Consider the following 14,475-nt stretch of genomic DNA (forward strand, 5'->3'; position numbering starts at 1 on the left):
ATCATCTCTCTGTCCACTTGATTAAAATTACGAACAGAGTCAAGAAGCCATAGTAGGTTGACCCTAAATAGAAAATAGAAATCGTTTTCTCCACATAACGTCAATGTTCTTGTATAATAGCTATAAATGAAATATCAGACTATTATTTGCTTTTAATTCCAATTAAACCTTCAAAGGTCTTATTAAATATATATATATTTATGTAGGCATTCGTCTAATCAAAAACCACCAGCGCTCAGCGCTTCCAGGAAAAGTGTAGAATTCTTCAAAACCTGAACCGTTTTCTGAACGAAGAAGTCATGAAACTGTCTCATCTTCTGAACGAAGAACGGAACCACAGTGAGAGACAACATCTGTAAGTAATAATCCTACACGTGCCACAGATTAAGGTGCAGTAAGTGTATCTTTCATGCAAAGAAAATCTGTCATAATGAATCGATAACCCATGTCCATCGAGCAACAGTGCCACAGTTAAATTACAGATAATGTATTTTTTTTGTCCAAATGTAACTTCAAAGAAGTCGTACCGCAATGTCTGGGAAATGTTATAAACAACCATATTACATTTTCTATTTACTCTTTGCTTATTTACATTGTGTCTGTGTTTCCAGGACAGCTACATTACCTTTTCTAATACGGAAAACCTTATATCACTGCTTTCTCAATATATTGTTAAACCTGTTATTACTTAAAGTTGTTTTAAATATTTTTATCACAGCTTTAGGTATGAAGATCACGTGTAAACTGTACAACTTTAAACAGTAATTATAAGTTTAAAGGCTCCAACCCTGAAAACGATCTTAGGTTAGTTTAATACAACATAATACATTTTCAACATGCTCAAGTGATGTAAAACCATTGTAATAATTATTCACTTAGTGGAGTAATGGAGTCATTAAAAACTACATACAGACGTAAAGTTACTGGTAGTTATTTGTAAAAAAACAATTCACACAACTAGACGTAAAGTTAGTTAGTTATCACCATTAGATTCCATCTAGGAACATTGGGCCGCAATCGCTTGCGGATTCTTCAACAAGTATTTAAGTGAGTAGGTTGTTGGCCCACTGCACCGAGCCGTCCCTAATTTAGCAATGTAAGACTAGAGGGAAGGCAGCTAGTCATCACCACCCACCGCCAACTCTTGGGCTACTCTTTTACCACCGAATAGTGGGATTGACCGGCACATTATAACGCCACCACGGCTGAAAGGGCGAGCATGTTTGGCGCGACGCAGCACGAACCCGCGACCCTCGGATTACGAGTCGCACGCCTTACGCGCTAGGCCATGCCAGGCCAGACGTAAAGTTACTGGTAGTTATTTATAAACATAACAGTTTACACAACTACACGTTAAGTCAGATATAGTTAGTTATAAGGAAAATAATTCATACAACTAGGCTTAAGAAAAAGTTGCAACAAGTGGTCAGACAAATTAAATCGTTGCTAGGATTGTATGTAACAGATGAATCGTTACTAGGATGGTATGTAACAGATGAATCGTTACTAGGATGGTATGTGTAACAGGTGAATCGTTGCTAGGATGGTATGTAACAGGTGAATCGTTACTAGGATGGTATGTAACAGGTGAATCGTTGTTAGGATGGTATATAACAGGTGAATCGTTGTTAGGATGGTATATAACAGATGAATCGTTACTAGGATGGTATGTAACAGGTGAATCGTTGCTAGGATGGTATGTAACAGGTGAATCGTTACTAGGATGGTATGTAACAGATGAATCGTTCCTAGGATGGTATGTAACAAATGAATCGTTGTTAGGATTGTATGTAACAGATGAATCGTTACTAGGATGGTATGTAACAGGTGAATCGCCGTGCTAGGATGGTATGTAACAGGTGAATCGTTACTAGGATGGTATAACAGGTGAATTGTTTGTTGAGATGGTATCTAACAGGTGAATCGTTCTTGCTAGGATGGTATGTAACAGGTGAATCGTTACTAGGATGGTATATAACAGGTGAATCGTTGTTAGGATGGTATATAACAGGTGAATCGTTGTTAGGATGGTATGTAACAAGTGAATCGTTACTAGGATGGTATCTAACAGGTGAATCGTTGTTAGGATGGTATATAACAGGTGAATTGTTGTTAGGATGGTATGTAACAGGTGAATCGTTACCAGGATGGTATGTAACAGGTGAATCGTTATTAGGATGGTATGTAACAGGTGAATCGTTACTAGGATGGTATGTAACAGGTGAATCATTGTTAGGATGGTATGTAACAGGTGAATCGTTGTTAGGATGGTATGTAACATGTGAATCGTTGTTAGGATGGTATGTAACAGGTGAATCGTTACTAGGATGGTATGTAACAGGTGAATCGTTGTTAGGATGGTATGTAACAGGTGAATCGTTGTTGTGGATGGTATGTAACAGGTGAATCGTTACTGTAGGATGGTATGTAACAGGTGAATCGTTGCTGGATGGTATGTAACAGGTGAATCGTTGTTAGGATGGTATGTAACAGGTGAATCGTTACTAGGATGGTATGTAACAGATGAATCGTTGCTAGGATGGTATGTAACAAGTGAATCGTTGTTAGGATGGTATGTAACAGGTGAATCGTTACTAGGATGGTATGTAACAGGTGAATCGTTGCTAGGATGGTATGTAACAGGTGAATCGTTACTAGGATGGTATGTAACAGGTGAATCGTTACTAGGATGGTATGTAACAGGTGAATCGTTGTTAGGATGGTATATAACAGGTGAATCGTTCCTAGGATGGTATATAACAGGTGAATCGTTGTTAGGATGGTATGTAACAGGTGAATCGTTACTAGGATGGTATGTAACAGGTGAATCGTTGTTAGGATGGTATATAACAGGTGAATCGTTCCTAGGATGTTATGTAACAAATGAATCGTTCCTAGGATGGTATGTAACAGGTGAATCGTTGTTAGGATGGTACGTAACAGGTGAATCGTTACAGAATCGTTGTAGGATGGTATGTAACAGGTGAATCGTTGCTAGGATGGTATGTAACAGGTGAATCGTTACTAGGATGGTATGTTACAGGTGAATCGTTGTTAGGATGGTATATAACAGGTGAATCGTTGTTAGGATGGTATATAACAGATGAATCGTTACTAGGATGGTATGTAACAGGTGAATCGTTGCTAGGATGGTATGTAACAGGTGAATCGTTACTAGGATGGTATGTAACAGATGAATCGTTCCTAGGATGGTATGTAACAAATGAATCGTTGTTAGGATGGTATGTAACAGGTGAATCGTTACTAGGATGGTATGTAACAGGTGAATCGTTGCTAGGATGGTATGTAACAGGTGAATCGTTACTAGGATGGTATGTAACAGGTGAATCGTTGTTAGGATGGTATCTAACAGGTGAATCGTTGTTAGGATGGTATATAACAGATGAATCGTTACTAGGATGGTATGTAACAGGTGAATCGTTGCTAGGATGGTATGTAACAGGTGAATCGTTGTTAGGATGGTATATAACAGGTGAATCGTTGTTAGGATGGTATGTAACAGGTGAATCGTTACTAGGATGGTATGTAACAGGTGAATCGTTGTTAGGATGGTATATAACAGGTGAATTGTTGTTAGGATGGTATGTAACAGGTGAATCGTTACTAGGATGGTATGTAACAGGTGAATCGTTACTAGGATGGTATGTAACAGGTGAATCGTTGCTAGGATGGTATGTAACAGGTGAATCATTGTTAGGATGGTATGTAACATGTGAATCGTTGTTAGGATGGTATGTAACAGGTGAATCGTTGCTAGGATGGTATGTAACAGGTGAATCGTTGTTAGGATGGTATGTAACAGGTGAATCGTTACTAGGATGGTATGTAACAGGTGAATCATTGTTAGGATGGTATGTAACAGATGAATTGTTGCTAGGATGGTATGTAACAAGTGAATCGTTGTTAGGATGGTATGTAACAGGTGAATCGTTGTTAGGATGGTATGTAACAGATGAATCGTTGTTAGGATGGTATGTAACATGTGAATCGTTGTTAGGATGGTATGTAACAGGTGAATCGTTGCTAGGATGGTATGTAACAGGTGAATCGTTCCTAGGATGTTATGTAACAGGTGAATCGTTGCTAGGATGGTATGTAACAGGTGAATCGTTACTAGGATTGTATGTAACAGGTGAATCGTTGTTAGGATGGTATATAACAGGTGAATCGTTACTAGGATGGTATGTAACAGGTGAATCGTTACTAGGATGGTATGTAACAGGTGAATCGTTGTTAGGATGGTATATAACAGGTGAATCGTTGTTAGGATGGTATGTAACAGGTGAATCGTTACTAGGATGGTATGTAACAGGTGAATCGTTGTTAGGATGGTATATAACAGGTGAATTGTTGTTAGGATGGTATGTAACAGGTGAATCGTTACTAGGATGGTATGTAAAAGGTGAATCGTTACTAGGATGGTATGTAACAGGTGAATCGTTACTAGGATGGTATGTAACAGGTGAATCGTTGTTAGGATGGTATATAACAGGTGAATCGTTCCTAGGATGTTATATAACAGGTGAATCGTTGTTAGGATGGTATGTAACAGGTGAATCGTTACTAGGATGGTATGTAACAGGTGAATCGTTGTTAGGATGGTATATAACAGGTGAATCGTTCCTAGGATGTTATGTAACAGGTGAATCGTTCCTAGGATGGTATGTAACAGGTGAATCGTTACTAGGATGGTATGTAACATGTGAATCGTTGCTAGGATGGTATGTAACAGGTGAATCGTTCCTAGGATGTTATGTAACAGGTGAATTGTTGCTAGGATGGTATGTTACAGGTGAATCGTTACTAGGATTGTATGTAACAGGTGAATCGTTGTTAGGATGGTATGTAACAGATGAATCGTTGCTAGGATGGTATGTAACAAGTGAATCGTTGTTAGGATGGTATGTAACAGGTGAATCGTTGTTAGGATGGTATGTAACAGATGAATTGTTGTTAGGATGGTATGTAACATGTGAATCGTTGTTAGGATGGTATGTAACAGGTGAATCGTTGCTAGGATGGTATGTAACAGGTAAACTATCAAATAATCGAATATTTATATTTTTCTCCTTAGGACATTGTTTGAGTTGCAGGAAGAGATCGAACAGTTCGAGAGAGATTACGTCTTCCTCCTCCAGTCTTCCATCAGATTCACATTTCGAGATGGTTGCGAAATGATGGAAGTTTATCAATACGGTGTAGACAGGGTAAGTAGACAAATACGGTGTGGACAGGGTAAGTAGACTTTACCTCATTATCAATACGGTGTAGACAGGGTAAGCAGACTTTAGCTCATTATCAATACGGTGTAGACAGGGTAAGCAGACTTTAGCTCATTATCAATACGGTGTAGACAGGGTAAGTAGACTTTAGCTCATTATCAATACGGTGTAAACAGGGTAAGTAGACAAATACGGTGTGGACAGGGTAAGTAGACTTTAGCTCATTATCAATACAATGTAGACAGGGTAAGTAGACTTTAGCTCATTATCAATACGGTGTGGACAGGGTAAGTAGACTTTAGCTCATTATCAATACAGTGTAGACAGGGTAAGTAGACTTTAGCTCATTATCAATACGGTGTGGTCAGGGTAAGTAGACTTTAGCTCATTATCAATACAGTGTAGACAGGGTAAGTAGACTTTAGCTCATTATCAATACGGTGTGGTCAGGGTAAGCAGACTTTAGCTCATTATCAATACGGTGTAGACAGGATAAGTAGACTTTAGCTCATTATCAATACGGTGTAGACAGGGTAAGCAGACTTTAGCTCATTATCAATACGGTGTACACAGGATAAGTAGACTTTAGCTCATTATCAATACGTGGTGTACGGTGTAGACAGGGTAAGCAGACTTTAGCTCATTATCAATACGGTGTAGACAGGGTAAGCAGACTTTAGCTCATTATCAATACGGTGTGGACAGGGTAAGTAGACAAATACGGTGTGGACAGGGTAAGTGGACAGGGAGGCTTTAGCTCATTATCAATACGGTGTGGACAGGGTAAGTAGACTTTAGCTCATTATCAATACGATGTGGTCAGGGTAAGTAGACTTTAGCTCATTATCAATACGATGTGGTCAGGGTAAGTAGACTTTAGCTCATTATCAATACGGTGTAGACAGGGTAAGCAGACTTTAGCTCATTATCAATACGGTATAGACAGGGTAAGTAGACTTTAGCTCATTATCAATACGGTGTGGACAGGGTAAGTAGACTTTAGCTCATTACCAATCACAGGTGTGGTCAGGGTAAGTAGACTTTAGCTCATTATCAATACGGTGTAGACAGGGTAAGTAGACTTTAGCTCATTATCAATACGGGTGTAGACAGGGTAAGTAGACTTTAGCTCATTATCAATACGGTGTAGACAGGATAAGTAGACTTTAGCTTATTATCAATACAGTGTAGACAGGGTAAGTAGACTTTAGCTCATTATCAATACGGTGTAGACAGGGTAAGTAGACTTTAGCTCATTATCAATACGGTGTAGACAGGGTAAGTAGACTTTAGCTCATTATCAATACGGTGTAGACAGGGTAAGTAGACTTTAGCTCATTATCAATACGGTGTAGACAGGGTAAGTAGACTTTAGCTCATTATCAATACGCTGTAGACAGGGTAAGTAGACTTTAGCTCATTACCAATACAGTGTAGACAGGGTAAGTAGACTTTAGCTTATTATCAATACGGTGTAGACAGGGTAAGTAGACTTTAGCTCATTACCAATACGGTGTAGACAGGGTAAGTAGACTTTAGCTCATTATCAATACGGTATAGACAGGATAAGTAGACTTTAGCTCATTATCAATACGGTGTAGACAGGGGTAAGTAGACTTTAGCTCATTATCAATACGGTATAGACAGGATAAGTAGACTTTAGCTCATTATCAATACGGTGTAGACAGGGTAAGTATACTTTAGCTCATTATCAATACGGTGTAGACAGGGTAAGTATACTTTAGCTCATTACCAATACAGTGTAGACAGGGTAAGTAGACTTTAGCTTATTATCAATACGGTATAGACAGGATAAGTAGACTTTAGCTCATTATCAATACGGTGTAGACAGGGTAAGTAGACTTTAGCTCATTATCAATACGGTATAGACAGGATAAGTAGACTTTAGCTCATTATCAATACGGTGTAGACAGGGTAAGTATACTTTAGCTCATTACCAATACAGTGTGGACACGGTAAGTAGACTTTAGCTTATTATCAATACGGTATAGACAGGGTAAGTAGACTTTAGCTCATTACCAATACGGTGTGGTCAGGGTAAGTAGACTTTAGCTCATTATCAATACGATGTAGACAGGGTAAGTATACTTTAGCTCATTACCAATACAGTGTGGACAGGGTAAGTAGACTTTAGCTCATTATCAATACGGTGTAGACAGGATAAGAAGACTTTAGCTCATTATCAATACGGTGTAGACAGGATAAGTAGACTTTAGCTCATTATCAATACGGTGTAGACAGGATAAGTAGACTTTAGCTCATTATCAATACGGTGTAGACAGGATAAGAAGACTTTAGCTCATTATCAATACGGTGTAGACAGGATAAGTAGACTTTAGCTCATTATCAATACGGTGTAGACAGGGTAAGTATACTTTAGCTCATTATCAATACGGTGTAGACAGGATAAGAAGACTTTAGCTCATTATCAATACGGTGTAGACAGGATAAGTAGACTTTAGCTCATTATCAATACGGTGTAGACAGGATAAGAAGACTTTAGCTCATTATCAATACGGTGTAGACAGGATAAGTAGACTTTAGCTCATTATCAATACGGTGTAGACAGGGTAAGTATACTTTAGCTCATTATCAATACGGTGTGGACAGGGTAAGTAGACTTTAGCTCATTATCAATACGGTGTGGACAGGGTAAGTATACTTTAGCTCATTATCAATACGATGTGGTCAGGGTAAGTAGACTTTAGCTCATTATCAATACGGTGTAGACAGGGTAAGTAGACTTTAGCTCATTATCAATACGGTGTAGACAGGGTAAGTAGACTTTAGCTTATTATCAATACGGTGTAGACAGGGTAAGTATACTTTAGCTCATTATCAATACGGTGTAGACAGGGTAAGTAGACTTTAGCTCATTATCAATACGGTGTAGACAGGATAAGAAGACTTTAGCTCATTATCAATACGGTGTAGACAGGATAAGTAGACTTTAGCTCATTATCAATACGGTGTAGACAGGGTAAGTATACTTTAGCTCATTATCAATACGGTGTGGACAGGGTAAGTAGACTTTAGCTCATTATCAATACGGTGTGGACAGGGTAAGTATACTTTAGCTCATTATCAATACGGTGTGGTCAGGGTAAGTAGACTTTAGCTCATTATCAATACGGTGTAGACAGGGTAAGTATACTTTAGCTCATTATCAATACGGTGTGGACAGGGTAAGTAGACTTTAGCTCATTATCAATACGGTGTAGACAGGGTAAGTAGACTTTAGCTCATTATCAATACAGTGTAGACAGGGTAAGTAGACTTTAGCTCATTATCAATACAGTGTAGACAGGGTAAGTAGACTTTAGCTCATTATCAATACGGTGTAGACAGGGTAAGTAGACTTTAGCTCATTATCAATACGGTGTAGACAGGGTAAGTAGACTTTAGCTCATTACCAATACGGTGTGGTCAGGGTAAGTAGACTTTAGCTCATTATCAATACGGTGTGGTCAGGGTAAGTAGACTTTAGCTCATTATCAATACGGTGTAGACAGGGTAAGTAGACTTTAGCTCATTATCAATACGGTGTGGTCAGGGTAAGTAGACTTTAGCTCACCACAGTTTCAAAATCTCACCAACATTTAAAACATACAACATCACACAATATTTTGACATGACCAACATTTAAAACATACAGCATCACACAATATTGTGACATGACCAACATTTAAAACATACAGCATCACACGATATTGTGACATGACCAACATTTAAAACATACAACATCACACGATATTGTGACATGACCAACATTTGAAACATACAGCATCACACAATATTGTGACATGACCAACATTTAAAACATACAGCATCACACAATATTGTGACATGACCAACATTTAAAACATACAGCATCACACGATATTGTGACATGACCAACATTTAAAACATACAGCATCACACAATATTGTGACATGACCAACATTTAAAAATACATACAGCATCACACGATATTGTGACATGACCAACATTTAAAACATACAGCATCACACAATATTGTGACGCGACCAACATTTAAAAACATACAACATCACACGATATTTTGACATGACCAACATTTAAAACATACAACATCACAATAATATTGTGACATGACCAACATTTAAAACATACAACATCACACGATATTGTGACATGACCAACATTTAAAACATACAACATCACACAATGATATTGCGGACATGACCAACATTTAAAACATACAGCATCACACAATGTTGTGACATGACCAACATTTAAAACATACAACATCACACAATATTGTGACATGACCAACATTTAAAAACATACAGCATCACACAATATTGTGACATGACCAACATTTAAAAACATACAACATCACACAATATTGTGACATGACCAACATTTAAAACATACAACATCACACAATATTGTGACATGACCAACATTTAAAACATACAACATCACACGATATTTTGACATGACCAACATTTAAAACATACAACATCACACAATATTGTGACATGACCAACATTTAAAACATACAACATCACACGATATTGTGACATGACCAACATTTAAAACATACAACATCACACGATATTGTGACATGACCAACATTTAAAACATACAGCATCACACAATATTGTGACATGACCAACATTTAAAACATACAACATCACACAATATTGTGACATGACCAACATTTAAAACATACAACATCACACAATATTGTGACATGACCAACATTTAAAACATACAACATCACACGATATTGTGATCTGATCAACGTTTGAAACATACAACATCACACGATATTTTGACATGACCAACATTTAAAACATACAACATCACACGATATTTTGACATGACCTACGTTTGAAACATACAACATCACACGATATTTTGACATGACCAACATTTAAAACATACAACATCACACGATATTTTGACATGACCAACATTTAAAACATACAGCATCACACAATATTGTGACATGACCAACATTTAAAACATACAACATCACACGATATTTTGACATGACCAACATTTAAAACATACAACATCACACAATATTGTGACATGATCAACGTTTGAAACATACAACATCACACGATATTTTGACATGACCAACATTTAAAACATACAACATCACACGATATTTTGACATGACCAACATTTAAAACATACAGCATCACACGATATTGTGACATGACCAACATTTAAAACATACAGCATCACACAATATTGTGACATGACCAACATTTAAAAAATACATGCAACATCACACGATATTTTGACATGACCAACATTTAAAACATACAATATCACACAATATTGTGACATGACCAACATTTAAAACATACAAACATCACACGATATTGTGACATGACCAACATTTAAAACATACAACATCACACGATATTGTGACATGACCAACATTTAAAACACATACAAAGCATCACACGATATTGTGACATGACCAACATTTAAAACATACAGCATCACACAATATTGTGACATGACCAACATTTAAAACATACAACATCACACGATATTGTGACATGACCAACATTTAAAACATACAACATCACACGATATTGTGACATGACCAACATTTAAAACATACAACATCACACAATATTGTGACATGACCAACATTTTAAACATACAACATCACACGATATTGTGACATGACCAACATTTAAAACATACAACATCACACGATATTGTGACATGACTAACATTTAAAACATACATACAACATCACGATATTGTGACATGACCAACATTTAAAACATACAGCATCACACAATATTGTGACATGACCAACATTTAAAACATACAACATCACACAATACTGTGACATGACCAACATTTAAAACATACAACATCACACGATATTGTGACATGACCAACATTTAAAACATACAACATCACACGATATTGTGACATGACCAACATTTAAAACATACAGCATCACACAATATTGTGACATGACCAACATTTAAAACATACAACATCACACAATATTGTGACATGACCAACATTTAAAACATACAGCATCACACAATATTGTGACATGACCAACATTTAAAACATACAACATCACACAATATTGTGACATGACCAACATTTAAAACATACAGCATCACACGATATTGTGACATGACCAACATTTAAAACATACAACATCACACAATATTGTGACATGACCAACATTTAAAACATACATCATCACACGATATTGTGACATGACCAACATTTAAAACTTACAACATCACACGATATTTTGACATGACCAACATTTAAAACATACAACATCACACAATATTGTGACATGACCAACATTTAAAACATACAACATCACACAATATTGTGACATGACCAACATTTAAAACATACAACATCACACGATATTGTTTCATGGCCAACATTTAAAACATACAACATCACACGATATTTTGACATGACCAACATTTAAAACATACAACATCACACGATATTTTGACATGACCAACATTTAAAACATACAACATCACACGATATTTTGACATGACCAACATTTAAAACATACAGCATCACACGATATTTTGACATGACCAACATTTAAAACATACATCATCACACGATATTGTGACATGACCAACATTTAAAACATACAACATCACACAATATTGTGACATGACCAACATTTAAAACATACAACATCACACAATATTGTGACATGACCAACATTTAAAACATACAACATCACACAATATTGTGACATGACCAACATTTAAAACATACAGCATCACACGATATTGTGACATGACCAACATTTAAAACATACAACATCACACAATATTGTGACATGACCAACATTTAAAACATACAACATCACTGAATATTGTGATCTGATCAACGTTTGAAATATAGAATATGACACACATTTTGACTTTGACCTGGCCGTTATCTACATGGTATTCCGATGGGTCAACGGGTTCTTAAGATCCATCAATTATCAAAATAGAATAATCAGAGTTTTGATATTAAACTAAAACAACGCAATAAATGTTTGTTTAGAAGAGAAACATTTATCAGTTGAAATTTTTTTATCCGTTAGTAAAAACTCAAATTTCTATGAAAATCCTATTCACGTACTTAATTAGGCCCGGCATGGCCAAACGTGATAAGGCGTGCGACTCGTAATCTGAGGGTCGTGGGTTCGAATCCCCATCGCACCAAACATGCTCGTCCTTTCAGCCGTGGAGGCGTTATAATGTAATGATCAATCCCACTATTCGTTGGTAAAAGAGTAGTCCAAGAGTTGGCGGTGGTTCCCTCTAGTCTTACACTGCTAAATTAGGGACGGCTAGCACAGATAGCCCTGGAGTAGCTTTGTGCGAAATTCCAAAACAAACAAACAAATATTTCACGAAAAAAAATTATCTTTAAATGCTTAGTTAACTATCTTTTAAAAAACAAAATCTCTGGCATCGGACCTGTAGGTCCCAGCCTTATTCTGAAAAGGGCCGTTTACCCAGTCACAGGGTATCTAATCAATCATAGTAAATTTTAAAAATCAATTCGCCAGCCGCCAGTGTAATCCGTCCTCGAGCCAATGTCTGGCTCATTTCACTTTCGCTGCTCTCGTCCAGTTCTCCCGTCCTTCCTCTCACTCACAAATACCCCACTCCATTTTTGAAATATTAAAAAACAAAGTAAAAATTCCACGGATATTTAAAAATTTTCTCATGTAAGGGGACGAAGAGGAACTACAACGTTCCTGAACACCCCAGTTGGAGAGAGAATTCTTCTGATTTCTCTCTCTCTAAACTAAACCCCTGCCACGTTATTTTGCGTTTGCGTTTTTTAAAAAACATTCCTCTGTTCTATGTAATGAACTAAGCCTAATGAACTAAGTCACTTGAAATAAGGACGTTTTATAAAGTTCAGACGTCACGATTACCAAAATATCTCCGATCAGTCGGAAGCTATTATAATCCTCCTGCCTCAATCCCCCGCAAATTTCAGCATTTGATAGTGACAGGGGGGTATACAGGGGGTGAAAATGTCAAAAGGAAAAGGGATACGTGAAAAGATTCTAGGCTCGAGTTCCGAGCACAATGTCTCCTGTTTTCCAGTTTTATACGTCATAATATGTCGTTTATTAAAGATTAAAATCGAAAAACGAGTGAGATGGATTGTTTTATCCCATTGTTTGTGTTTTAGATACATTGTTTAATGAAAACATTCTTCAGTTATGCCGAGAAAACCCACGTGTAGAGAAAAATATATCCCACAAATTAAAACATCACGAAACCATATACTGCTGTATACCATATATTCCCGACATCAGCAGAAATGTAACCAACATTTGGCAAAAACTAGTAAAAAATATGACATTCCAGTTAATACCAAATTTATTCAAAAACCAGGCACAAAACTGAGGTCTATACTATGTAAAAACTACACTGGCAAACACCACACCAACGTTATTTATAAAATACAACATGATTATTGCCACGACTTCTATATTGGAGAAACAAGTAGAAAAATGGAAACCAGATTCAAAGAACATAAAAAGTCACCTTCACACGTTTTCGAACACTGCAAATCAAATAAACACAACATAACCATAGAAAACACTCAGATACTAAATAAAGAAACAAACATAAACAAACGCAAAATTAAAAAAGCCTTACTTATACAACAAATCAAGCCCAAAATAAACCAATACAAAGGAACACCTTTATACCTATATTAATAAATATATCCAACAGCTAAGCACGCCCTCTACATTCCGACACTCAGTTACGCAACCCCTTTCAAACATATGGTCAGCTATCGGTCAGTTACCTCTTCCTTTCTTTGTGAACCTGACGATGACCGAAGACGTTGTTCGCTCCTCTACGTAAAATAATAATAATTTCGAAACCATTATTCATTGTTGATCAGTTCTTATCATGTAATGATCAGGCGTGGCCCAACGGTTAGCGTACCCAGACTGTGAATTTTAATATTCAGGGTCCGAATATCCAGTTTCTGCTTAAAGGTGTTAAACGCATTAGGACTATAGATACACGACAAGAGGGCCCGGCATGGCCAGGTGGTTAAGTCACACGACTCGTAATCTGAGGGGTGCGAGTTCGAATCCCCGTCACACCAAATTTGCTCGCCCTTTCAGCTGTGAGGGCGTTATAACGTGACGGTCGATCCCACTGTTCGTTTGTAAAAATGTAGCCCA

At 37.0% G+C, this 14,475-nt stretch overlaps 1 protein-coding gene across 1 annotated transcript in view; it reads left to right on the plus strand.

Annotated features, from left to right (window-relative positions):
* The first annotated feature begins 211 nt into the window (after positions 1 to 211).
* Positions 212 to 14,475, plus strand: part of LOC143227975 (uncharacterized) — a 187,627-nt gene continuing 173,363 nt past the window's right edge. Inside the window, exons 1-2 of the mRNA XM_076459327.1 lie at positions 212 to 355; positions 5,096 to 5,228. Coding sequence (XP_076315442.1) covers positions 300 to 355; positions 5,096 to 5,228 — 189 coding nt within the window. The 5' untranslated portion in view covers positions 212 to 299. The remainder of the gene's footprint in view (positions 356 to 5,095; positions 5,229 to 14,475) is intronic.

This window comes from Tachypleus tridentatus, chromosome 10 (genome assembly GCF_004210375.1).
Source record: "Tachypleus tridentatus isolate NWPU-2018 chromosome 10, ASM421037v1, whole genome shotgun sequence".
Classification (NCBI taxonomy): Eukaryota; Metazoa; Arthropoda; class Merostomata; order Xiphosura; family Limulidae; genus Tachypleus; species Tachypleus tridentatus.